The sequence below is a fragment of the Ammospiza nelsoni genome, chromosome 32 (genome assembly GCF_027579445.1).
Source record: "Ammospiza nelsoni isolate bAmmNel1 chromosome 32, bAmmNel1.pri, whole genome shotgun sequence".
NCBI lineage: Eukaryota > Metazoa > Chordata > Aves > Passeriformes > Passerellidae > Ammospiza > Ammospiza nelsoni.
In genome coordinates this window covers 153,978-180,377 of record NC_080664.1, presented here as the reverse complement: position 1 = coordinate 180,377, position 26,400 = coordinate 153,978, and the positions used below count along the sequence as shown (strand labels likewise).

The 26,400-nt window shown below is 60.2% G+C and overlaps 2 protein-coding genes across 5 annotated transcripts; one reads left to right on the top strand and one right to left on the bottom strand.

The window, feature by feature from the left end:
• The first annotated feature begins 9,816 nt into the window (after positions 1-9,816).
• On the top strand, positions 9,817-16,431 carry THAP7 (THAP domain containing 7). 4 transcript variants are annotated; one of them, XM_059491341.1, is made up of 7 exons: positions 9,817-9,858; positions 10,161-10,240; positions 11,708-11,885; positions 11,971-12,008; positions 12,158-12,205; positions 13,187-13,318; positions 15,296-15,861. In XM_059491341.1, the coding sequence occupies exons 2-7, from the start codon at positions 10,161-10,163 to the stop codon at positions 15,840-15,842; spliced, it is 1,023 nt and encodes a 340-aa protein (XP_059347324.1). In that variant the 5' UTR covers positions 9,817-9,858; the 3' UTR covers positions 15,843-15,861. The 4 variants fall into 4 exon arrangements, with proteins under 4 accessions (XP_059347324.1, XP_059347325.1, XP_059347326.1 ...); XM_059491342.1 differs by lacking the exon at positions 12,158-12,205; XM_059491340.1 differs by lacking the exon at positions 9,817-9,858 and having other exon boundaries at positions 10,011-10,240; positions 11,708-11,863; positions 12,158-12,195; positions 15,296-16,431.
• A 178-nt stretch (positions 16,432-16,609) lies between these two features.
• On the bottom strand, positions 16,610-25,595 carry SLC27A5 (solute carrier family 27 member 5). The gene is made up of 10 exons (XM_059491339.1): positions 25,041-25,595; positions 21,767-21,976; positions 21,187-21,345; positions 20,676-20,800; positions 20,390-20,584; positions 19,573-19,663; positions 19,249-19,447; positions 18,539-18,636; positions 17,725-17,855; positions 16,610-17,211 (listed from the first exon to the last, which is right to left on the bottom strand). Exons 1-10 carry the CDS (start codon positions 25,528-25,530, stop codon positions 17,035-17,037), a joined length of 1,875 nt encoding a protein of 624 aa, XP_059347322.1. The 5' UTR covers positions 25,531-25,595; the 3' UTR covers positions 16,610-17,034.
• Between the last annotated feature and the right edge of the window lie 805 nt (positions 25,596-26,400).

The following is a 26,400-nucleotide window of genomic DNA, read 5'->3' as shown; positions in this document are numbered from 1 at the left end:
GGGGACCCCCCAACATCTGGGACCCCCAATACCTGCTACCCCCCAAACACCTGGGACCCCCAATACCTGAGACCCCCAAACACCTGGGACCCCCAAAGACCTGGGACACCCCCAAAAACCTGAGACCCCCCCAATACCTGGGACCCCCAAAGATCCGGGACCCCCCCAAATACCTGGACCCCCAAACTTTGGCGTTCCCCGCGCATTTGGGACCCTCTGGACACCCCGAATTCCCTGGACCCCCAGGGACACTTGGGGTCCCCCAGACCCCCGGGACCCCCCGGGAATTTGGGGAACTCCCAAATTTTGGAAACCCTCCCAAGATTTTGGGACCCCCCCAGGTTTTGGAACCCCCCCTGGATTTTGGGACCCCCCCAGGATTTTGGGACTTTTTAGGAATTTTGGGATTTTGAGGAATTTTGGGAACTTTGGGAATTTGGGGATTTTTTTGAATTTTGTGACCCCCTTGATATTTGGGGATTTTGGGGGAATTTTAAAAACTTTGGCAATTTGGGGATTTTTGGGAATTTTCGTACCCCTCTGATTTTTGGGAATGTTTGGGTTTTTGGGAATTTTGGGACCCCCCAAATCCTCCCCTCTCCCCCAGGCTCAGCATCGGCGGGACCTGGAGGCGGAGCTTCGTGACCTTAGCAGCCAGGTGGGCGGGGCGTGCGGAGAGGGGCGGGGCCAGCACATGTCAGTCACAGCCTGGCCCCGCCTCCCACCAGGGAAGGGGTGGGGCCTGCGGCTGTCAATCACCCAAAGCCGACGGGTCATGGAGTGGTCCCTTACTGTATGGGCGGAGCTTCGAGCTGTCAATCATCCAAGGGCGGGGCCTGCTGCTGTCAATCACTCCCTGCCCAATCAGGTGGCGGTGCTGGGGCGGAGCCTGGCGGCAGAACGTGGGCGGAGCCTGATGGAGGGCGGGGCCCTGCGGGCACTGGAGATTGCAGTGGGCGGAGCCAAGGCTCGGGTGGGCGGAGCCTGCCGGGCCCTGGACCGGGCCAAAGAGCGGCTGCGGCTGCAGCAGGTGGGCGGGGCCTGGGGCCGAGGGGGCGGGGCCTATGACAGGTGTGAGGTGGGGGTGTGGCCAAGGGGTGTGGCCTGTGGGGGAGGCAAGGCCATGTGGGGCTATGGGGAGGGGCCTGAATGGGTGGAGTCGAGGTGGGTGCGGCTATGATTGGGCTAAGGAGGCGCGGTTTGGCTAAAAGGGGCGTGGTCAGAGGGTTGTGGGGCAGTGGGCGGGACCAGTTGTGTGGGAGTGGCCTGTGTCTGACCCTGCCCCCCTGCAGGAGGCGAAAAAAGTGCTGTGGGCAGAGCTTGAGGCCTCTCGCGCTGCCAAGCTGGGGGCGGAGCTCCGGGCTCAGGAGGCGGAGCTTCAGTGCCGGGCCCGGGGGGCGGAGCTGGAGCGGCTGCGACAGGTGGGCGGGGCTAAGGTGAGGGGTGGGGCCATGGGTAATGGGCGGAGCTTTTACAGCTGGGGTGGGGCTAAGGACCAATGGGAGGAGCTATAACAATCTGTGGGTGGGACTAAGGACCTATGGGCGGGGCTATTGTACTTGGAGCGGGGTAAGAGCAGTGGGTGGGGCTATAGCCCCTGTGGGCGGGGCTAAGGACCTATGGGCAGGGCTAAATCAGCCGGTGGGTGTGGGTCTGGTGGTGGGCGTGGCTCAGGCTGGGGGATGTGTCCATTCTGGCCCCGCCCACAGGCGGTGCAGGCAGCCCAGCGTTCCAGGTGCCGGGCGGAGCAGGAGCGCAACCAGGTGGCGGCCAAGGTTGGCCACGCCCCCCCACCCAGGTGAGCTTGGCCACGCCCTTTTCCCTGGCCAAAGGGTCCCAGGGGGTATATAGGGGATGTAGGGGTGTCCCCTACACCCCTATATACATCCCCTACATCTCCTATACCCAGGGGGTATATAGGATATATAGGGGTGTCCCCTATAGGTCCCCTATAGCCCCCATGTTTCCCTATAGCCCCTACATGACCCCTACACGCCCCACATGTCCCAAAGTCCCTATAGGTCTCCTATATCCCCTAGAGATCCCTATATCCCCTATATGTCCCCTATAGCTTCCATAGGTCCCCTATAGCCCCTATAGGTCCCTACAGAGCCCCCATGTTTTCCTATAGACCCTCTATGCCCCTATAGCCCCTATATGTCCCCATAGCCCCCATGTCCCCATAGCCCCCATGTCCCCTATAGCCCCTATATGACCCCTATAGCCCCTACATGTCCCTATATCCCCTATAGGCCCCTGCATGTCCCCTATATGTCTCCTATAGCCCCTTTATTTCCCCATGTCCCCTATATGTCCCTATATGTCCCTCCATGTCCCCATAGCCTCCAGGTGTCCCTATAGCCCCTGTACGACCCCTATAGCCCCTATAAGACCCCTATAGGTCCCTATATCCTCCATGCGTCCCCTATAGACCCCATATGTCCCTATAGCCCCCATGTTTCCCTATAGCCCCTACATGTCCCCATATCCCCTATAGGCCCCTGTATGTTCCTATACGTCCCCTATAGCCCCTATACTTCCCCGTGTCCCCTGTATGTCCCTATATGTCCCTCCATGTCCCCATAGCCTCCAGGTGTCCCTGTAGCCCCTGTAGGACCCCTATAGCCCCTATAGGTCCCTATAGCCCCTCTATACCCCTATAGATCCTCTATGTCCCTATAGCCGCTATATGTCCCTGTATGTCCCCGTGTCCCTATGGCCCTTATAGTCCCCATATGTCCTTATGTCCCCCTATATGTCCCCATAGCCCCCATATGTCCCCTGTATGTCCCCATGGCCCCCGTGGCCCCCATATGTTCCCATACATGTCCCCATGTGTCCCTATAGCCCCCACGTGTCTGTCCCCAAGTGTCCCCTCCATATCCCCTATGTCCCCATATATCCCCCATGTGTCCCTTCTATGTCCCCTATGTCCCCCATGTCCCCATATATCCCCTATGTGTCCCATATGTCCCCTGTGTCCCCTATAGCCCCCATATGTCCCCTCTATGTCCCCCATATGCTCCCATGTCCCCATGTGTCCCCTATAGCCCCCCATGTCCCCCTCTGTCCCCCATCTATCCCATATGTCCTCCATATGTCCCCTTTATGTCCCCTTTATGTCCCCCCATATGTCCCCTATGTCCCCCCTATATCCCCTATATGTCCCCTGCAATGTCCCCTGTATGTCCCCATATGTCCCCTATATCCCCTATGTCCCCCCTAAGTCCCCAAATGTCCCCTGCAGTGTCCCCTGTATGTCCCCATATGTCCCCATATGTCCCCATATGTGCCCTATATCCCCTATGTCTCCTCTATAGCCCCTCCATGTCCCCAAATGTCCCCTGCAATGTCCCCTGCAATGTCCCCATATGTCCCCTATGTCCCCCCTACAGGCCCCCCATGTCCCCAAATGTCCCCAAATGTCTCCCCCAAATGTCCCCCAATGTCCCCATATGTCCCCTATGTCCCCCCAAAATGTCCCCCCAATGTCCCCCCAATGTCCCCGCAGCGCCCCCAGCGGTGACCCCGCGGCGCTGCAGGCGGCGCTGGAGGAGCTGCGGGAGCACAACCGGGACCTGCAGGAGCGGCTGCGGGAGAGGCTGGGACAGGTGGGGACACACCTGGGGGACATGGGGGGAGCACAACCGGGACCTGCAGGAGCGGCTGCGGGAGAGGCTGGGACAGGTGGGGACACACCTGGGGGACATGGGGGACATGGAGGGAGCACAACCGGGACCTGCGGGAGCGGCTGCGACAGCGCCTGGCACAGGTGGGGACGCACCTGGGGACACACATGGGGACACACCTGGGGACATGGGGGACATGGGGACATGGGGGACATGGAGGGAGGACAACCGGGACCTGCAGGAGCGGCTGCAGGAGAGGCTGGGACAGGTGGGGACACCTGGGGACATGGGGACACCTGGGGGACATGGGGGTACAGGGGGAGCACAACCAGGACCTGCGGAAGCGGCTGCGGCAGCGCCTGGGACAGGTGGGGACACCTGGGGGACACCTGGGGGATATGGAGGGAGCACAACTGGGACCTGCAGGAGCGGCTGCAGGAGAGGCTGGGACAGGTGGGGACACACCTGGGATACCTGGGGGGACTTGGGCACAAATGTAGATCCATCTGTGGGTGCCATGGGCACAGGTGTGGGTGCCATGGGTGCCATACTCACCTGTCTGACCTGTGCCAGGTGGAGAGCTGCGCTGGGCTCTGCTGGTTATGGACACAGGTGTGGGTGCCATGGGCACAGGTGTGGGTGCCATGGGTGCCAGGGGCACAGGTGTGGGCACAGATTCATCCCTGTCTCAGGTGGAGGAGCTGCGCTGGGCTCTGGCGGCCGCGGGCTCGCGGGCTCAGGACGCGCAGGTGGCGCGGGCCCGGCTGGCGCAGGAGCAGCGACGGCTCCGGGAGTGGCTGCAGGACCTCCCCGGGACCCCCGAGACCACCGGGACCATCGGAACCATCAGGACCTCCGGGATCATCGGGACCCCCGAGACCCCCAGGACCACCGGGATCCCCGAGACCTTTGGGACCATTGAGACCCTCGGGACCATCAGGACCACCGGGACCACCGGGATCCCCGAGACCTTTGAGACCATTGAGACCACCGAGACCCCCGAGACCCCCGGGACCATCGGGACCCCTGGGACCACCAGGACCATTCGGACCACTGAAACCATTGAGACCCTCGGGATCATCGAGACCTTTGAGACCGTTGAGACCCTCGGGACCATCGGGATCCCCGGGACGCCCGGGACCTCCAGGACCTCCGGGACCCCTGGGACCATCGGGAGCCTCGGGACCCTCAGTGTCCCCGGTGGTCCCGGGGGTCCCGGTGGTCACGGGGGTCCCGAGCTTGCCCTGCGCGCCCGCTGCGCGCACCTGCAGGAGCTGCTGCGGAGAGAGGCGGGGTCAGCGACAGCGGGGACAGCGCGGGGACAGCACGGGGACAGGGGGACGGGGGGGACAGGGGATATGGGGGGGCATGGAGGGGACAGAGTGGGACATGGGGGACAAGGGAGCATGGGGACACCGGGGACACCGGGGACAGGAGGGGACAGGAGGGGACAGGGGACATGGGGGGCGTGGGAATATGGGGGGCAGAGGGGTACAGGGGGGGACAGGGGGGACATGGCGGGGACAGGGGGGCACCGTGGACACTGGTGACACCGGGAGGACACAGAGGACAAGAGGGACAGGGGGGACAGAGGGGGACATGGGGATATGGGGGTCATGGGTGACATGGGGGGCAGGGGGGACCGGGGGACATCAGGGTCGCTGGGGACATCAGGGGGCAGGGAGGACAGAGGAGACAGGGAACATGGGGGACGCAGGAGGACATGGGGACATGGGGGGACACGGGGACAGGGGGACAGGAGGGGACATGGAGGGACGGAGGGGACAGGAGGGGACAGGGGGACATGGGGGACACTGGGGACACCATGGGGGCATAGGGGACAGCAGACACGGGGTGGGTGGGGACAGGGGGACACCGGAGGGACAGGGGGACAGGGGGGGACACGGGAGACACGGGGACATGGGGAGAGGGGATAGGGGGCGACACGGGGTGACAAGGGACACTGGGCGGGACGGGAGGGGACAGAGGGACGGGGGCTACAGAGGGACAGGGGGGACGGGGAGACATGGTGGGGGACAGGGGCGATATGGGGGGCATGGGGACATGGGGGGACACAGCGGGGACAGGTGGGGACAGGGGGGGCACAGGTGACAAACAGGTGACAGTGGTGTCCCCTCAGGGCGCGGGTGGCGCTGTCGCGCTGTGCCCGTGTCACCGGGCTGTTGTGGGTGACACAGGTGACACACAGGTGACACACAGGTGACAGTAGCTGTCAGTAGGTGACACAGGTGACACAGGCGACACACAGGTGACACACAGATGTCCCCTCAGGGCGCGGGTGGCGCTGTCGCGCTGTGCCCGTGTCACCGGGCGCCGCCTGCGGCTCTTGGCGGCCGAGGCCGAGGAGCAGCGGCTGCGGGGGGAGCGGTACCGGGAGCAGGTGAGACCTGGCACCTGTGGCACCTGTGTGTCACCTGAGTGTCACCTCTGTGTCACTTATTGTCACCTATTGTCACCTATTGTCACTTACTGTCACCTCAGTCCCCTGCTGCCACCTGCTATCATGTCCTGTCACCTCCTGTCACCTCTGTCACATTCTGTCACAAGCTGTCACTGTCACCTGCTGCCACCCGCTGTCACGTCCTGTCATTTACTGTCACTGAATGTCACGTATTGTCACCTATTGTCACTTCCTGTCACTTCCTGTCACCTCTGTCACCCGCTGTCACCTGCTGTCCCCCACAGCCTCTGTGTCCCCGTGTGTCCTCCCTGTGTCCCCACATCCCAATGTCCCCAATGTCCCCAATGTCCCCAATGTCCCCGTTAATGTCCCCAGGCCTGTGCCGCAGATGCCGCCACCCGGCTGGTGGCCCGGCAGGTGGCCCTGGTGTCCCCAATGTCCCCAATGTCCCCAATGTCCCCGTTAATGTCCCCAATGTCCCCAGGCCCGTGCCACAGACGCCGCTGCCTGCCTGGTGGCCCAGCAGGTGGCCCTGGTGGCAGCGGGCACCGCGCGGGCGCTGGCCCAGGGCCGCCTCCTGCGCCGCGAGCTCGAGGACGTCGGGGACGGCGCCGCGGCCACCGCCCGGCTCAGGGCACGGCTGCGGGCACGGCTCAGGTGGGCACAGATGCGATAGGGCCCTGTGGGGACCCTATGGGCCACATGGACCCTATAGAGACCCTATGAACCCTATAGAGACCCTATGGGCCCTATAGAACCTATAGAGACCCCCATGGGCCCTATAGGCCTCATAGACACCATGGAACCCTATAGAGACCCTATGGGCCCTATAGACCCTATAGAACCCCATGGAACCCTATAGAGACCCTATAGACCCTATAGAACCCCATGGAACCCTATAGAGACCTATGGCGCCCAGAGAAACCTATAGAGACCCTATGGGGCCCAGAGAAACATAGAGATCCCTGTAGAACCTTATGGGCCCTATAGACCCTATGGGCCCTATAGAACCTATAGAGACCCTATGGGGGCTATAGAACCTATAGAGACCCTATAGATATCATGGAACCCTATAGAGACCCTATGGACCCCATAGAACCTATAGAAGCCCTATGGGGCCCAGGGACCCTATAGAGACCCCATGGGCCCTATAGAACCCTATAGAACCCCATGGAACTCTCTAGAGACCCTATGGGCCCTACGGCACCCTATAGAGACGCTATGGGGGCTATAGAAACCAATAGAGACCCTATAGACACCATGGAACCCTATAGAGACCCTATGGACCCTATAGAACCTATAGAGACCCTATGGGGGCTATAGAACCTATAGAGACCTTATGGGCCCTATAGAGACGCTATGGACCCTATAGAACCTATAGAACCCCACGGAACTCTATAGAGAGACCCTATGGGCCCTATAGAACCCCTATGGACCCCACAGAACCCTCTAGAACCCCTATGGACCCCATGGAACCCTACAGAACCCCATAGAACCTGACAGACCCTATAGAGCCCCTATAGACCCCATAGAACCCATATGGACCCTATAGACCCTATAGAGCCCCTATAGACCCCACCAGACCCTATAGAGACCCTAGGGGGACTATAGAGCCCCTATGGACCCCTATAGAGACCCTATAGGACCCCTATGGAGCCTATGGAACCCCATAGAACCACTATGGACCCTATAGAGACTCTAGGGGCCTATAGAACCCTATGGACCCTATAGAACCACTATGGAAAACATAGAACCCTATAGAGCCCCTACGGAGCCTATAGAGCCCCACAGACCCTATAGACCCTATAGAGACCCTAGGGGGGCTAGATATCCCTATAGAACCCCATAGACCCTATAGAGACCCTAGGGGACCCTATAGAACCCCATAAAACCCCTATGGACCCTGCAGACCACTGTGGAGCCTATAGACCCTATAGAGCCTATAGAACCCCTATGGACCACATAGAACCCTATCGAGCCCCCATGGACCCTATAGAGCCTATAGAACCCTATGGGCCCTATAGAGCCTATAGAACCCTAGAGATCCTATAGAAACCTATAGAACCCCATAGAACCCCTACAGACCTTATAGATCCTATAGAACCCCTATGGACCCCATGGAACCCTATAGAACCCTGTAGAGCCCCCATGGAGCCTATAGAACCCTATAGAAACACTATGGACCCTATAGAGACCCTATGGGGCCTAGAGAAACCCATAGGCCCTACAGAACCCCTATGGACCCTACAGAGCCCATATGGACCCTATAGAGCCCCTGTGGACCCTATAGACCCTATAGAGCCCTATGGGCCTGATAGAGCCCCTAGGGGGCCTACAGAACCCTACAGCACCCCTATGGGGCCTATAGAACCACTATGGACTACATAGAACCCTATAGAACCCCTATAGGCCCTATAGAACTCTTATGGGCTCTGTGGGGTGTCAGTGGGGTTTATGGGGTACTGGGGTCTCTCTGGGGTCTGTGGGGTCTCTGCGGGATATTGGGGTGTCTGTGGGGTCTGTGGGGTTTATGGGATATTGGGGTCCTTGTGGGGTTTATGGGATCCTTATGGGGCCTGTGGCGTTTATGGGGTCTCTGTGGGGTCTGTGGGGTGTCTATGGGATATGGGGGTCCCTATGGGGTCTGTGGGGTCCCTATGGGGTTTATGGGATCCCTATGGGGTCTGTGGGGTGTTGGGGTCCCTATGGGGTCTCTATGGGATATTGGGGCTCCCTAGGGGGTCTATGGGGTCTCAGTGGGGTCTCACCCGGTCCCCCCAGGTGTGACCCCATGAACCTGTCCCGCACGGTGCGGCGGATGCTGCGCGACAGCGACAGCGACAGCGACAGCGGCGACAGCGACAGCGGCGACAGCGACAGCGGCCACGCCCACCCTGACCCCGCCCCCAGCGCTGGGGACACGCCCTGAACCCCCCGACCCCAAAAACCGCCCCAAAACCGCGACCCTGACCCCAAACCCGAACCCCAAAACCGAGCGAAATTGGGGCGGGAGTCCCCAAAACCGGGGGGTACCCCAAAAACGGGGGCGGGAACCCAAAACCCGAAGGGGACTCCAAAACCGGGGGAAACCCTAAAACCGGGCCCCAAAAAGGGATTTGGGGTCTGGGACCACCCTCGGTTCCTTTTTGGGGTCCATGCTGAGTTTTGGGGGGGATTAAAATATTCTGGAGTGTGGAGAGGCTGAAAGACCCCAAAACGGAGGGAGGGACCCCAAAAGCGACTCTGCGCCAATTTTTTGGGGTGAAATCCCCTAAAATCCCCCAAAGTCTGCTGGAACATCACAAAAGTGTCTTTCACAAAAGTGTCTTTACTTTCATTAGGCGGGCTGAAACCTCCCCAAAACCACCCAGGATCTCTCCAACCCCCCCCCTAGTCTGATGAGAAGGGGGGAGAAATGTCCCCAAACCCCACAAAAACCCCTAAAATCCCCCAAAATTTGGGAGACACCCCAAAACTGTCTTTATCCTTATTGTGGGGGCTGAAATCCCTCAATAAAACCCCACGATTTCTCCAGTTCCTCCGCAATCTGTTCGAGGGGGTGGGAAAGACCCTTTCAATCCCATTTTGGGAGCTGAAACCCCCAAAAAGCCCCAAAACCCCCAAAAAATCCCAAAATCCACCCAAAATCTGCCTGGAGGGGGCGCGGCGCGCCCGCGAAGAGGGGCGTGGCCTGCATAGCTAATGAGGCCTCAGCGGGCGCCGTTCTCGCGCCCCCCCCCGCCCCCCGCGCGAGTTCTCGCGAGACTTCCGGGGAGGCCGCGGCGGCGGCGGGATGGGAGCGCCGAGGTGGGGCCGGGAAAGGGGGGGAAAAACGGGGCAAAACCGGGGAAAAAACGGGCAAAAAGCGGGAAAAATCGGCCGAACCGGACGGGAGGGGGTGCGGGGAGGCAGGTCAGGCCGTTATGGGGGGATGTCAGGCCCGTTGAGGGGGTGGAGCGGGGCAGGCCCTGCGTGAGGGGGTGGGGGGGGCAGGGCCGCGCTGAGGGCGGAGGGGCGGGGGTGGCGCTGAGGGGTTTTGGGGGTGACACTGAGGGGATTTGGGGGTGTCCCGGGGTTTTGGGAGCCCCGTGACACCCCTGTACCCGCAGATGCCCCGGCACTGCTCCGCCGCCGGCTGCTGCACCCGCGACACGCGCGACACCCGCGGCAGAGGCATCTCCTTCCACCGGTGAGGGAGCCCTGAGGGACACCCCCACACCCCTGAGCCCTCCTGTCACCGGTGTCACCTCCGTGAGCCCGCTCCTGTCACCGGTGTCACCCCGCCCTCAGGAATGGACTGTCCCAGGTGTCATCCCCCCTCTCCCTTTAACAATGGACTGTCCCAGGTGTCACCTGCACTTAAGAGCGGCTGGCACAGGTGTCACCCCGCCCCGTTCAGGAATGAGCTGTCCCAGGTGTCATCCCCCTCTCCCTAGGAATGGGCCCAGGTGTCAGCCCCCACATGAGGAATGGACTGTCCCAGCTGTCACCCCCTTCCAGGAATGGGCTGTCCCAGGTGTCACCCCCTGCCCCCTGCAATGGGCTGTCCCAGGTGTCACTTGCCCTAGGCAACGGCTGTCCCAGGTGTCACCTCCCCATTTGAGCATTGGGCTGTCCCAGGTGTGTCCCAGGTGTGTCTGTCCCACCCCTGTTTGTGCAATGGGCTGTCCCAAGTGTGTCCCAGGTGTGTCTGTGTTCCTCCCCCCCCCCCACCCCCCCCCCCGTTTGAGGGATGGTTCAGCCCTGTCCCCCTGTAAGGGCTCGGCCGGGCTGTTCCATTCCCAGGTGCGCAGGGGGAGGAAGGTTCAGTCCTCACGGCTCACCTGTGTGCCACCTGTGTGTCAACTGTGTGTGACCTCTGTCACCTGTGTGTGTCACTGTGTGTCACCTACTGTCATCTGTGTCACTGTGTGTCATCTGTGTGACCTCTGTTGCCCATTGTCTCTGTCACCTGCGTGTCACCTATGTCACCCATATCACCTGTGTGCCACCTTTGTCCTCCCTGTGTCCCACCATGTCCCCACACTCTTGTGTCGTCTCCCACTCCTGTGTCCCCCTGTCACCGGTGTCACCCCCCCAGGAATGGCCAGTCCCTATCCCTGTTTGTGTCTCTGTTCATGTCCCCATGTCCCCAGTGTCCCCAATGTCCCCATGTCCCTGTTGCTGTCCCAATGTTCCCATTGATGTCCCCTCAGTGTCCCCATTATTGTCCCCATTGGTGTCACCAGTGTCCCCATGCAATGTCCCCCATGTCCCCTCAGTGTCCCCAGTGTCCCCATTGCTGTCCCCATTGGTGTACACAGGCTGCCACGGCAGGATGGCCCTTGGCAGGCACAGTCCCCAATGTCCCCTCAGTGTCCCCTCAGTGTCCCCAGTGTCCCCATTGCTGTCCCCATTGGTGTACACTGGCTGCCACAGCAGGATGGCCCTTGGCGGGCACAGTCCCCAATGTCCCCATGTCCCCATTAATGTCCCCAATGTCCCCATTGTCCCCAGGTTGCCTCGCCGTGACGACGGGGGGGACGCCCGTTGTGCTCGGTTGTTGGAGCACAGCTGGCGGGGGCTGTCCCCAATTTCCCTGTTCCTATACAATGTCCCCATGTCCCCATTGTACCCTCAGTGTCCCCAGTGTCCCCAGTGTCCCCATTGTCCCCAGGCTGCCTCGCCGTGACGACCCCCGTCGCGCTCAGTGGTTGGAGAACAGCCGGCGGCGGGACCCGGCCGGGGGGGGGCGCTGGGACCCCAGCTCCAAATACATCTACTTCTGCTCGCAGCACTTTGAGAGCTCCTGCTTCGAGCTCGTGGGCTACAGGTGTGTGTACAGGTGTGCTCAGGTGTGTGTACAGGTGTGTGCAGGTGTGTGCAGGTGTGTGCAGGTGTGTACAGGTGAGCTCCAAATACATCTACTTCTGTTCCCAGCACTTCGAACAGTCCTGCTTCGAGCTCCTGGGCTACAGGTGAGTGAACAGGTGTGCTCAGGTGTGTGTGCAGATGTGTACAGGTGTGAGTACAGGTGTGTACAGGTGTGTACAGGTGTGCGCAGGCGTGTACAGGTGTGTGCAGGTGTATACAGGTGAGCTCCAAATACATCTACTTCTGTTCCCAGCACTTCGAACAGTCCTGCTTCGAGCTGGTCGGGTACAGGTGTGTACAGGTGTGTGTACAGGTGTGCTCAGGTGTGTACAGGTGTGCACAGGTGTGTGCAGGTGTGAGTACAGGTGTGTACAGATATGTCCAGGTGACACAGGTGTGTCCAGGTGCTACAGTTGAGTTTGGGGGTGTTACAGGTCAGTTTGGGGGGGCTGCAGGTGAGTTTGGGGGAGCTGCAGGTGAAGGAAACCACCAGGTATGTTGGGGTCCCCCCAGATTTTGGGGTCCCCTCAGGTATTTCGGGATCCCCCCAAGTTTTTGGGGTCCCCCCAGGTATTGGGATCGCCCCAGGTTTTTGGGGTCCCCCTCGGTTTTGGGGTCCCCCCAGGTACTCCAGGACTCACCCAGGTGTTGGGCTCGGCCCAGGTATTTCAGTCTCCCCCCTTTTTGGGGTGCTCCTGACCCCCCTCCCCATTTTGAGGTCCCCCCCTGGTTTTGGGGTGCACCTGACACCCCTTTTTTGGGGTCTGTCCCCCCATTTTGGGGTCTCCCCCCGTTTCCTGGATTGCCGCTGACCCCCCCAGGTATTTCAGTGTCTCTCCCCGTTTTTTGGGGTGCCCCTGACCTCCCATTTTAGGGTCCCTCCTCGTTTTTGGGGTGCCCCTGACCCCCCCAGGTAGTTTAAGGTCCCCCCCAGGTATTTTAGGGTCTCCCCAGGTTTTTGGGGTACTCCTGACCGCCCTCAGGTATTTTAGGATCCCCCCCAATTTTTGGGGCGCCCCTGACTCCCCCATTTTGGGGTCTCCCCCCGTTTTTGGGGTGCCCCTGACCCCCATTTTCCCCCATTTTCCCCCATTTTGCAGTGGTTATCACCAGCAGAAGGAGGGTGCCGTGCCCACCGTGTTCACCCCCATTTTGGGGTCTCTCTCCCCATGTTTTTGGGGTTCTCCTGAGCCCCCCCAGGTGTTTTAGGATCCCCCCAGGTTTTGGGGTCTCCCCCCATTTTTGGGGTGCCCCTGACCCCCATTTTTCCCCCCATTTCCAGTGGTTATCACCGGCTGAAGGAGGGCGCCGTGCCCACCGTGTTCGCCCCCGGCCCCTCGCGGCCCCCCCGGCCCCCCAAGCCCCCCCCGGAGCGCGACCCCCCGAGACCCCCGCGGGGCGCCCGCAGGTGGAGGTGAGTGGGGAGGGGGATTTGGGGGGGCTTTGGGGGGATTTTGGGGGTGTTTGGGGGGTTTTTGGGGATTTTTGGGAGTTTTTTTGGGGGCTTTGGGGGGGTTTTGGGGGGTTTTTTTGGGGTCTTTTGGGGGGGTTTGGGGGGGATTTTGAGGGGTTTTGGGGGCGTTTGGGGCTCCCCAGTTCATCCCAGAACAGCGGGGGCCGACCCCTTCCCTGCTGGGCCCTGTGGGACCCCCGGACCTCCCCCCCATTTCCTCTGGACCCCCCCCATTTCCCCCCAACACCCCTCCCCCCCCATTTTCCTCAGAGCCCCCTTCCACTCCTGGATCTCCCCCATTTTCCCTGGGTCCCCCATGTCCCCCAGACCCCCCGTTTCCCCCAGACCCCCCGCACTCCTGGACCCCCCATTTCTCCTGATCCCCCCATTTCCCCCAGACCTCACCCCCATTTTCTCCGGACCCCCCCCCCCCCCCATTTCCCCTGACCCCTCCCCCAAATCCCTGCTGGACCCCCCCCCCCTCAAAATTCCTGCTGGAGCCCCCCATTCCTCACCAACCTCTCCCCAGGACCACCCCCATTTCCCCCTCACCCCTCCCACCCCGGGACCCCCCCCCCAAATTCCCCCTAACCCCTCTGGGATCCCCCCCAATTCCCCCTGACCCCTTCCAGGACCACCCCCCTTCCTCAGGACCCCCAATTCACCCCGACCCCTCCCACTCCTGGGACCCCCCCCAATTCCCCCTGACTTCTCTGACCCCTGGGACCCCCCCCCAGTTCACCCCAACCCCTCTCCCCCTGGGACCCCCTCCCCAGTTCCCCCTGACCCCTCCAACCCCGAGACCCTCGGGAAGCCCCAGGAGTATTTTGGGGTCTCTCCAGGGCCATTTTTGGGGTCTCTCTGGGCTATTTCGGGGGTCTCTCTGGAGATATTTTGGTGTCCCCCGATGGTTTTTTGGGGGTCTCTCCGGGGATATTTTGGGGTCTGTCTGATGGTATTTTGGGGTCTTTAGAGGGATATTTTGGGGTCTCTCCAGGGGTATTTTGGGGTCTCTCCAGGGATATTTTGGGGGTCTCTCTGGGGGTGTTTTGGGGGCTCTCCAGGGATATTTTAGATTCTTTCCGGGGATAATTTTGGGGTCTCTCAGGGCGTGTTTGGGGGTGTCTCCGGGGCTATTTTTGGGGTCTCTCCGGATATATTTTGGTGTCCCCCCGATGGTTTTCTGGGGGTTTCTCCGGGACTATTTTTGGGGTCTCTCTGGGGATATTTTGGGGTCACTCCCGGGCTATTTTGGGGGGATCTTCAGGGATATCTTGGGGGTCTCTCCGGGGCTATTTGGGGGTTTCTCCATCGCTATTTCGGGGATCTCTTTGGGGCTATTTTGGGGTCTCTCCGGGGCCACTTTGGGGTCTCTCCAGGGGTATTTTGGGGGTCTCTCTGGGGCTATTTCAGGAGTCTCTCTGGGGGTATTTTGGGGTCTGTCTGGGGATATTTTAAGGTCTCTCCGTGGGGATTTGGGGGTCTCTCTGGGGCTATTTTGGGGGTCTCTCCACGGGTATTTTGGGGATCTCTCCAGGGGTATTTTGGGGTCCCTGCTGAGCTATTTTGGGGGGATCTGCAGGAATATCTTGGGGGTCTCTCCGGGGCTATTTGGGGGTTTCTCCGGGGGTATTTTGAGGGTCTCTCTGATGCTATATTGGGGGTCTTTCCAGGAATATTCTGGGGATAATTTTGGGGTCTCTCTGGGGCTATTTTGGGGTCTTTCCGGGGTTATTTGGGGCTCTCTCCGATGCTATTTCGGGAGTCTCTCTGGGGCTATTTTGGGGCTCTCTCCAGGGGTGTTTCAGGTGTCGCTTTGGAGATATTTTGGGGTCTGTTCGTGGGTATTTGGGGGTCTCTTTCTGATGGCATTTTGGGGTCTCTCCGGGGCTATTTTGGGTGTTTCTCCAGACTGACCCCTGTCCCCTCTCCCCACAGACGGGACCTCCCCCCAGCCCCGCCGCCCCCCCCGGTACCCTCGGACGTCTCGTGCTTCCCGCGCGACTCCAAAGACCCCGGCCCGCCCCCGGCCGGCGACCACGGCGGGGTCCCGGCGCTGCCCGGCCCCTCGGGCTCCATCCCAGAGACGCTCCTGGCGGCCACGGGCGACGCCGCGGCCGCCGCCACCCCGGCCCTGCCCGAGGGGGCGCCCCCGACCCCCGCGGGACCCCCGGCCCCTCCGGCGCCGCCGTCCCCGTCGCTGTTCATGCTGCGGCTGCCGCCCCGCGCCGGCTCGTACATCCAGAGCGAGCACAGCTACCAGGTGGGCAGCGCCCTGCTCTGGAAGCGCCGCGCCGAGGCCGCGCTGGACGCGCTGGACAAGGCGCAGAGGCAGCTCCAGGCTGGGAAACGCCGCGAGCACCGGCTGAGGCTGCGCCTGGCGGAGCTGCAGAGGGAGCGCCGGGCCGGCCCCGAGCCGCGGAGGAGCTCCAAGGAGCGCCTGGAGGTGATCGGGGATGGAGGAGGAGGAGTTGGAGGTTTGTAAATAAAGGATTTTACTCTGAGCGTGCGGCTGGTGGAGCTCCAGAGGGGGAGGAGAGCGGGCTCCAAGCCACAGAGGCGCTCCAAGGAGCCCGTGGACCTGCAGCTGGTGGAGCTCCTCAGGGAGGGGAGAGCGGAGGAGCTCCAAGGAGCGCCTGGAGGTGCTCGGAGATGGAGGAGGAGGAGGGCGGTGAGAAGTTGGAGGAGCTCCAAGGCTCAGGGGTGGCACAGAGGTTTGGAAATCAAGGATTTCGCTCTATGGGTGCGGCTGGTGGAGCTCCGCAGGGAGCGCAGAGCCGGCTCCGAGCCGCGGAGGAGCTCCAAGGAGCCCGTGGAGCTCCAGAGGGAGCGGAGAGCAGAGGAGCTCCAAGGAGCCCGTGGAGCTCCAAGGAGTGCTTGGAGCTGCTCGGGGATGCTGGAGGAGGGCAGTGAGGAGTTGGAGGTTTGTAAATAAAGGATTTTACCCTGAGGGTGCGGCTGGTGGAGCTCCAGGGTGAAGAGATTAACAATTAATTAACTTTTACTAATTACCTTGGTGCCATCAGCGCCCTGGGACCACCTGAGGAACCTCTGCAGCCCCAGAGAAGACTCAAAAATGGGAATTCAGGATTTCATTTCCAGTGTTGGCCCGGGCTGACACCAACTCCAAAGTGCTGCAGACCTGCCCCAAGTGCTTAATTAACCCCTAATTAGTCTTTGCTAATTACCCCGGGACCATCAGCGCCCTGGGGCCACCATGGAGCTGCTACAACCCCAAAAAAGAGTCAAAAATGGGAATTCAGGCTTTAATTTCCACCATCTCCAAGGTTCTCCAGAGGTGCCCACAGTGCTTAATTAACCCCTAATTAATCTTTGCTAATTACCCCGGGGCCATCAGCACTCCAGGTCCACAACAGAACTCCCCTGAGGAACCTCTACAACCCCCAAAAAAAGTCAAAAAAACAGGAATTCGGGATTTAATTTCCACCAACCCCAAGGTTCTCCAGACCTGCCCACAGTGCCTAATTACCCCTAATTAGCCTTTGCTAATTACCCTGGGGCCATCAGCGCCCTGTGGCCACGGTGGAGCCCCTGAGGAACCTCTATAACCCCAAAGAAGATTCAAAAATGGGAGTTCAGGGTTTAATTTCCACCAACCCTAAGGTTCTCCAGACGTGCCCACAGTGCTGTAATTACCCCTAATTGGCCGTGGCTAATTAGAGCAGCAGCCTGCCCTGCTGGATGTCGCGGAAGGCGGCGTGGCTCAGCGGGACGTACGAGCGGCGCACGGCGTCGCGCAGGAACAGCCGGTCCCCAATGATGGTGGGGTCAAAGCCCTCCTGCACCAGGTGGGTCTTGCACTGCTTGAAGGTGCCCGTCACCTGCAGGGCATCCTGGGGACAGGGACAGCGGTGGCACCGGGTGACAAACGTTGGTGCCAGGTGACCACCTTTGGGACCAGGTGATGCTCATTGGCACCAGGTGACCATCATTGGCACCAGGTGGTTCTCTAGATAAACTCTGAAGTCCCCTCCAACCCAAACCCTTCCATGACTCCACCTGGCCATGATGGAGCTGGAGGAGTTCTGAAGTCTTCTCCAACCCAAACCATTCCATGATTCCATGAGTTCCACCATTCCATGAGTCCTAAACTCCCCTCCAGCCCAAACCCTTCCATGACTCCACCTGGCCATGATGGAACTGGATGAACCCTAAACTCTTCTCCAACCCAAACCCTCCTGTGACCGCACTTGGCCATGGCCAGAACTGGATGAACTCCAAACTCCCCTCCAACCCAAACCCTCTCGTGACCCCACCGGTCCCTGATTGGCTGTTCCAGCGCTGGCCCCTCCCCCTGCCCAGCCCAGCCCCACCCCCGGAGCTCCGGGTGGGCGGGTCCTGCTGACCTGGATGCGGATGAAGCGCGGGGCGGCGTAGGCGGGCAGCGTGTCCTGCGTGAAGGCGAAGAGCTCGTCCCCGTCGAAGGCGGCGCCGTCCTTGAGGCGCACGGCGGCCATGCCGCAGCGGCCCTCGCACCCTGCCAACGTCACCTGGCGTCACCTGGGGCCGCCTCATCTCCATGGGGTCCTTGGGGTCCTCTTGTTGGGTGGCCAAACGTGTTTTGGGTGGGTTTGTCCCATTTTGGGATGGTGCTGGAGGCATGTCCCATGCCAGGTGCTCATTTGGGGTGAATTCTCCCAATTTTTGCCTCCTTTGTGACCCAACCCAGCACCTGACACTCGCTTTGGGTGACCAAGTCCCGTTTTCACCATTCTGGGGTCATTGTTGGGGATGTTTTGTGCTCAAAGCACCTCTGGGTGTTAAAAAGCCCCTTTTGAACCTTCTTGGTGGTGGCTGAGACCACCTGGGGACACCTCACCCACCTCAAGGTCCTCGTTTTGGTGGCTCAGACCACCTGCAGACACCTCAAACCCCCTCAAGGTCCTCGTTTTGGTGGCTCAGACCACCTGGGGACACCTCAAACCCCCCCAGGTCCTCGTTTTGGTGGCTGAGACCACCTGGGGACACCTCACCCACCTCAAGGTCCTCGTTTTGGTGGCTCAGACCACCTGCGGACACCTCAAACCCCCCCAGGTCCTCGTTTTGGTGGCTCAGACCACCTGGGGACACCTCAAACCCCCTCAAGGTCCTCGTTTTGGTGGCTGACACCACCTGGGGACACCTCAAACCCCCTCAGGTCCTCGTTTTGGTGGCACTCACCCGGCACGGCCACGCCGTAGACGTTGACCTCCTGGATGAAGCTCACCAAGGCCAGCGTGGCCTCCACCTCTGTCGTGGCCACGTTCTCCCCTTTCCACCTGGGGAGGAGAAGGGATGGAACCCTCAGGGGTGTCACGGACACGTTTCATGAAAAATCCTTTTGCCAGGATCTTTCCTCCTGAGAAGATGAGAAGCTTCAGCTTCTCCACCTTTGCTGCTTTGGGATGGGATATGGAGAATTTTTCATCCAGGATATGAAACTGTTTTTGAGTTGATGATCAATGACAGCCCCACCTGTGTCGAGGCCGTGAGCAGCCACAGATTTTATCACAGATTTTATAATTTCCTTTCCTTTCCTTTCCTTTCCTTTCCTTTCCTTTCCTTTCCTTTCCTTTCCTTTCCTTTTCCTTTTCCTTTTCCTTTTCCTTTTCCTTTCCTTGAAATTTTCTTTCCTATGAAATCCTTTCTTCTTTTCTTTTAGTAAAATTTTTAATATTTAATTTTCTTTTAATATAATATACATATTAATGTAATGTAATGTAATATAATGTAATGTAATGTAATATAATAATATTTAATTTTCTTTATAAAAGTAAATAAAATTATAAATAAAATAATAAATCCTCCTTCTGAACCATGGAGTCCAGGTTCTCATCTCCTCCCTCATCCTGGGGACCCTCAAACCCCACCCGAGGAGGCTCTGCAGTTACCGGAAGGTGTCTCCGACGCGGTCCTGGAAGTAGACGAACCCCTCCGCGTCCATCATGAGGAGGTCGCCGCTGTTGAAGAAGGCGTCGCCCTTGGCCAGGACGTCCCTCAGGATCTTCTTCTGCGTCTTCTGCGCGTCGCCGGCGTAGCCGTGGAACGGCGTGCTCTTGGTGATCTTGATCACCAGCAGCCCCGTCTCACCTGCAGCGAGGAACAGGACGGTTGGAGGTCGCCCAACCCCTCCTGTGGTTTCTCCCAGGGGTTCCTGGTGGGTTCCATGGTGGTGGGGAGGTGGTTTGGGTGGGTGGGTGTCCATGTCCCCTTACCGGGTTTGGTGGGGATGCAGAGCCCGCGGTGGTCGCGCTCGGGCTCGTCCTGCTCCACGTTGTACCTGATGAGCTCGAAGGGAGCGAAGAGCTGCAGGGGAGGGAGGAACCCGCGGTAGAAACGGGGATTTCCCTCCATGGAAAGTTTCAGAATTTCCCTCCCATGGAAATTTCCTTCCCGTAGAAATTTCCAGAATTCATTCAATGGAAATTTCCAGAATTCATTCTGTGGAAATTTCCAGAATTTCCTTCCTGTGGAAATTTCCTTCCCGTGGAAATTTCCAGAGTTTTCTTCCTGTGGAATTTCCCTTCTGGTGGAAATTTCCAGAGTTTCGCTCCCAGGGAAATTTCCAGAATTCATTCCATGGAAATTTCCAGAATTTCCTTCAGTGGAAATTTCCAGAATTGTCTTTCCCGATGAAATTTTCAGAATTTCCCTCCCATGGAAATGTCCAGAGTTTCCCTCCTGTGGAAATTTCCAGAGTTTATTCCATGGAAATTTCCAGAATTTCCCTCCTGTGGAAATTGCCAGAATTTTCTTTCTGTGGAAATTTCCAGAATTTCCCTCCTGTGGAAATTTCCTTTCCAAGGAAATGTCCAGAATTTTCTTCTCATGGAAATTTCCAGAATTTCCTTATGGCAGAAATGTCTGGAATTTCCTTCTCGTGGAAATTCCTGTGGAAATGTCCAGAAATATCTCAACCAAGGCTCATCCAAGATTCATCCAAGATTCATCCAAGATACAACCAAGGCTTTCCTTGGCTGGAATCCAACTTGAGCAGCCACGTTGGTGTCACCCCGAGGACGCCGTGCTCACCTTGATGAACGGGTTGGCCCTGCCCACGGCGCCCACCTTGCCGGTGTAGTTGATGAAGCCGGCGTTGCCCTCGGTGGCGCCGTAGAACTCCCAGATGGCCACGGGCCCGAAGCGCCGCAGGAACTCCCTCCACACCTCGGCCCTCATGCCGTTGCCCAGCGCCATGCGCACGCCGTGCTCGTGGTCGTCGGGGCGCTGGGGGGACACGGGGACAGGGCCACCGCAGGGGGTGTGACCGGAGAGGTGGCGACGCCTCATGGGGGGTTTGGGGTGGGCAGGGCCTCACCTTGGGCGTGTTGCACAGGTAGCGCATGAGCTCGCCCACGTACTGGATGACGGAGACGTTGTAGCGGCGGCAGTCGGGCCAAAACTGTGAGGCCGAGAACTTGGAGCGCAGGACGCAGGTGGCACCTGGGGACATGGCATGGGGACCGTGACCAGGACAATTTTATCTATTGTCCTTGTCTCCATCCATCCATCCATCCATCCATCCATCCATCCATCCATCCATCCATCATCCATCCATCATCCATCCATCATCCATCCATCCATCCATCCATCCATCCATCCATCCATCCATCCATCATCCATCATCCATCCATCCATCATCCATCCATCCATCCATCCATCCATCCATCATCCATCATCCATCCATCCATCCATCCATCCATCCATCCATCATCCATCCATCATCCATCCATCCATCCATCCATCCATCCATCCAACCATCCATCTATCATCCATCCATCCATCCATCCATGCTGTCCATCTGTCCGTCCCTCCCTCTGTGTCCGTACCCACGTCCAGGCACCCTCCCAGTCCCACCAGGAGCCCAGCAGAGTGGTACAGGGGCAGGGTGGTGTAGACGACGTCGTCGGGCCGCAGCCCGCAGATCCTGGCCAGGCTGGCCACCATCATCATCTTCAGCTCCGTGATCACCGCCGCCTTGGGCAGCCCTGCGGGGACAAGGGACTGGGTGGGACACGGGGTCCTGGGGGTGCTGGGGGTCTGGGGTGGACACTGGGGGTCTCTGCATGTGGGGGTCATTGGCTCTTGTTGGAAGAACCGTGAGGAACCTGGTCCAGGTTCATCCAGGGAGTGATGTCCAACCCTCCCATGGACACAGGACACACCTGGCCCAGGTGGACCCACCATGGTCCAGCAAACCCCCCGAGGTGCCCAAGCCCACCCAGACCCCCAGCTCACCTGTGGTGCCCGAGGTGTAGATGAACACGGTGGTGACCCCAGAACCCCCCCAAGGTGCCCACCCAGCTCACCTGTGGTGCCCGAGGTGTAGATGACCATGGCCTTGGAGCTGGTGCTGACCCCAGGACCCTCCCAAGGTGCCCATGCCCGCCCAGACCCCCCCGTACTCACCTGTGGTGCCCGAGGTGTAGATGAACATGGCCTTGGAGTCGGCGCTGACCCCGGCGCGGTGCCCGGCGGGCGGCGGCTCCTCAGGTGCGCTCTCGATGTGGGGCAGCAGCGCCTCCACACCTGCCGTGGGCGAGGCCGCGCTCAGGTAGAACACGGCGGTGCCAGCTTGGCGCAGCTCGGGCAGCACCTCCTCCACGGCCTCGCGCAGCTCTGTGGGGCACACGGGCACGGGGTGAGCACACCTGGGCAGGTGGGCATAGCAGGAGTGCCACACGGGCACCTGGGCACAGCTGAAATGGCACATGGGCACCTGGGCACAGCTGGAATGCCACCTGGGCACAGCTGGAGTGCCACATGGGCACCTGGGCAGGTGGGCACACCCAGAATGGGTGGGGAGGCTGAGGTTCTCAGGTGACCATGCCAGGCCTCTCAAATGGGCACCTGGTCAGGTGGGCACACCTGGAATCACAGGTGGGTTGAAGTTCTCAGGCGGGTACCCCGGGTATTCCCAATGGGCACCTGGGCAGGTGGGCACCCCCAGAATGGGTGGGTGAGCCAATAGCCCCAGGTGGGCACCCTGGGTATCCCAAATGGGCACCTGGGCACAGCTGGAATCCCAAAGGGGGACCTGGTCAGGTGGGCACCCCGAGAATGGGTGGGTGGGAGGGCCAAGGTTTCTCAGGTGGGCACCCCAGGTATTTCAGGTGAGCACCTGCCCAGGTGGGCACCAGACCCACCCCAAATGTGAGCCCTGGGGCTGGGGGCACCCCAAAAACCCAGGAGGGGCACCCAAGGGCCCCGGGCACCCAGGAGGGGCAGGGGCACCATGAGCACCCCAAAACCCCGAGGGGCACCCAGAGCACCCCAAAAGGGCTCCCTGACCCCTCTGAGCACCCCAAAACCCCGAGGGGCACCCAGAGCACCCCAAAAGGGCTCCCTGACCCCCCAAAATCCCAAACCCCAGGGTGGGCACCCGAGGGCCCCGGGCACCCAGCGGGGTCCATGCACGAGCCTGGGGGGCACCCAGAGCACCCCAAAATGGGTTCCTGACCACCCAGACACCCCAAAACCCAAAAAATATACTCAGGGACAGTGACACACAGAGTGACACACACAGGGACAGCCATGTCCAGGCTGTGACACACACACAGGGACAGTGGCACACACACAGTCACAGTGACAGTGACACACAGTGACACACAGTGACACACACAGTGACAGTGACACACAGTGACACACAGTGACACACACAGGGACAGTGACACACAGGGACACACACACAGTGACACACACACAGTGACACACAGTGACACACACAGGGACAGTGACACACAGTGACACACACAGTGACAGTGGCACACAGGGACACACACAGGGACACACAGTGACACACACAGTGACAGTGGCACACAGGGACACACACACAGGGACACACAGTGACACACACAGTGACACACAGTGACACACACAGGGACAGTGACACACAGGGACACACACAGTGACACACAGTGACACACACAGGGACAGTGACACACAGGGACACACACAGGGACAGTGGCACACAGTGACACACACACAGTGACACACAGTGACACACACAGTGACACACAGTGGCACGCACAGTGACAGTGACACACAGTGACACACACAGGGACAGTGACACACAGGGACACACACAGGGACAGTGGCACACAGTGACACACACACAGTGACACACAGTGACACACACAGTGACACACAGTGGCACGCACAGTGACAGCAGTGACAGTGACACACAGGGACACACACAGTGACAGTGACACACAGGGACACACACAGGGACAGCCATGTCCAGTCTGTGACATAAAGGAAGGGACGCACATAGAGGAAGTGACACCCACAGTGACACACCCGGGGACAGTGACACCCAGTGATGGTGACACACCCGGGGACAATAACACACCCAGGGACACACAGGGACGGTGGAACACACAGGGACACACCCAGGGTCAGTGTCAGTGACATATCTGAGGACAATGACACAGACAGTGACACACCCAGGGTCAGTGACAGTGACACACCTGGGGACAGTGACATGCACAGGGACAATGACAGTGACACACCTGGGGACAGTGACACCTGTGCAAATCCCCTCACCCCATGGTCACTCACTGGGGCTGGCACAGACCAGGGTGGCCTCGGTGGCCACAACCCCTCATGTCCCCAAACCCCCCAAACACCTGGGGACAAGCTGTCCCCTCTAACCGAGGTGGCCTCGGTGGCCACAACCCCTCATGTCCCCAAACCCCCCAAACACCTGGGGACAAGCTGTCCCCTCTAACCGAGGTGGCCTTGGTGACCACAACCCCCTCATGTCCCCACACCCCCCCAAACCCTGTGTTGTCCCCTCTAATCAGGACTGGCCAACACCAGGGTGGCCCTGGTGGCCACAACGCCACTGAGTCCCCAAACCCCCTCAAATGCCACATTGTCCCCTCTCACCACAGTGGCCTTGGTGGCCACAAACAGCCCCCTGAACATGGCACTGTCCCCTCCCACTGGGGCTGGCCAGCATCACGGTGGCCTTGGTGTCCCCAACCACCCCAACCACCCCATTGTCCCTTCTCACCAGGCATGGTCAGCATCACGGTGGCCTCGGTGGCCACAACCCTCTCATGTCCCCAAACCCCCTTGAACACCCCATTGTCCCCTGTCACCAGGACTGGCAAGGACCATGGTGGCCTTGGTGGCCACAAACCCATCAAGATCCCAAACAAATCCCCCCGACCACCCCATTGTCCCCTCTCAGCAGGGCTGGCCAGCATCACGGTGGCCCTGGTGACCACAAACCCCTCATGTCCCCAGACCTCCTCAAATGCCACATTGTCCCCTCTCAGCAGGGCTGGCCAGCGTCATGGTGGCCTTGGTGGCCACAAACCCCCCAAACACCCCATTGACCCCTCTCACCAGGGCTGGCCAGCATCACGGTGGCTACAAACCCCTCATGTCCCCAGACCTCCTCAAATGCCACATTGTCTCCTCTAACCAGGGTGGCCTTGGTGACCACAAACCCCCCCAAACACCTCATTGATCGCTCTCACCAGGACTGGCACAGACCATGGTGGCCTTGGTGGTTCCAAACGCCCCCGAACCCCCTAGAACCTGTGCTGTCCCCTCTCACCACGGCTGGCCAACATCACGGTGGCCTTGGTGACCCCAAACCCCCCACTGTCCTCTCTCAACACGGTGGCCCTGGTGACCACAAACCCCCCAAACCCCATGTTTCCCCTCTCACCAGGGCTGGCCAGCATCACGGTGGCCTCGGCCGCCTCCAGCGCGTGCCGCAGCGCCCGTCCCCGCACGTTGCAGTTGAGACAAGCCATGGGACAGCCCAACTTGGCCAGGGCCAGCCACGTCCACAGGTAGGCCGGCTCGTTGGGCAGGAACACGGCCACGGTCTGGCCCCGGCGCAGCCCCGCGTGCCGCTGCAGCGCCCAGGCCGCGCGGTTGCTGCGGCGCTCCACGTCCTCGAAGGTGAGCACCTGGTCCTGGAAGAGCAGCAGGGGATGGCGCGGCCGCTGCCGCACGTGCTGCCGGAACACGTCCAGCAGCGTGGTGGCCGGCCTGGTGGCCACGCGCCGGCGGCTGCGCAGCGATGCCCGTGCCATGGTGCCGAAGAAGGCCAGGTCCTGCCACAGGAAGGGCACCAGGCGGGCAGCGGCCAGAGGAAGCAAGGCCAGCAGCACGGCCAGCAGGGCCACCACGGCCGGCAGCAGCACCGCCATGGCCACCGCACGGTGGGGACGGTGGCCAAGGTCCGCGGGGTGACCTTTGGGCCGTGCTGGTGGAGGTGCTGGGGCCGGAGGTCGCCGCTCTCTGGTTCGTGCTCTCTGTTTGTTTTCCTTCCTCCTCTCTGATTGTTTTGTTCCCTTTGGCCTTCCCCGCCCCCGGGAGCGGCTCTGTGGGCACAGCTGTCACAGCCCGCTGGCTCTGCCTGCCCGGCTGGCTGGCTGGTTGTCTGTCCATCCGGCTGGCTGTCTGTCCAGCTGGATGTCTGTTGAGCTGCCCAGATGTCCATCTGTCCAGCCTCTGTCTGGCTGTCTGGCCTCTGTCCAGCTGTCCAGCCTCTGCCAGCCTGGCTGTCCATCTGTCCGGCTGTCCAGCCTCTGTCCAGCTGTCTGGCCTCTGCCAGTCTGGCTGTCCAGGTGTCCGGCCTCTGTCTGACTGTCCAGCCTCTGCCAGCCCATCTGTCCATCTGTCCAGCCTCTGTCCGGCTGTCTGGCCTCTGTCCAGCCATCCACCCTCTGCCAGCCTGGCTGTCCATCTGTCTGGCTGTCCGGCCTCTGTCCAGCTGTCTGGTCTCTGCCAGCCCAGCTGTCCATCTGTCCAGCCTTTGTCCATCTGTCCAGCCTCTGTCAGCCTGGCTGTCCATCTGGGACATCCCAGAGACACCTCGGTGACACCCCGGGGACACCCTGGGGACACCTCGAGGATACCCCAGGGACACCTGAGGGACACCTGAGGGACACCCCTCGGAGCAGGGACATCCTAGGAGACACATCAACGACAGCCCAGGGACACCGGACATCCCGGGGACACCTCAGGGACACCCCAAAGACAGCTCAGGGGCACCTGAGGGACAATTCCAAAGCAGG

Bases quoted from the DNA above. Each gene is read 5' to 3' on its own strand.
- SLC27A5 (XM_059491339.1), bottom strand. From the start codon at position 25,530: ATGGCGGTGCTGCTGCCGGCCGTGGTGGCCCTGCTGGCCGTGCTGCTG. The intron at 19,448-19,572 runs GTAAGGGGACAT...TCCTCGCTGCAG, and splicing joins CTGCATCCCCACCAAACCCG to GTGAGACGGGGCTGCTGGTG. The intron at 17,212-17,724 runs GTCAGCAGGACC...CCCTGTCCCCAG, and splicing joins CGCGCTTCATCCGCATCCAG to GATGCCCTGCAGGTGACGGG.
- THAP7 (XM_059491340.1), top strand. From the start codon at position 10,161: ATGCCCCGGCACTGCTCCGCCGCCGGCTGCTGCACCCGCGACACGCGC. The intron at 10,241-11,707 runs GTGAGGGAGCCC...CATTGTCCCCAG, and splicing joins AGAGGCATCTCCTTCCACCG to GCTGCCTCGCCGTGACGACC. The intron at 12,196-13,186 runs GTGTGTACAGGT...CCCCATTTCCAG, and splicing joins TTCGAGCTGGTCGGGTACAG to TGGTTATCACCGGCTGAAGG.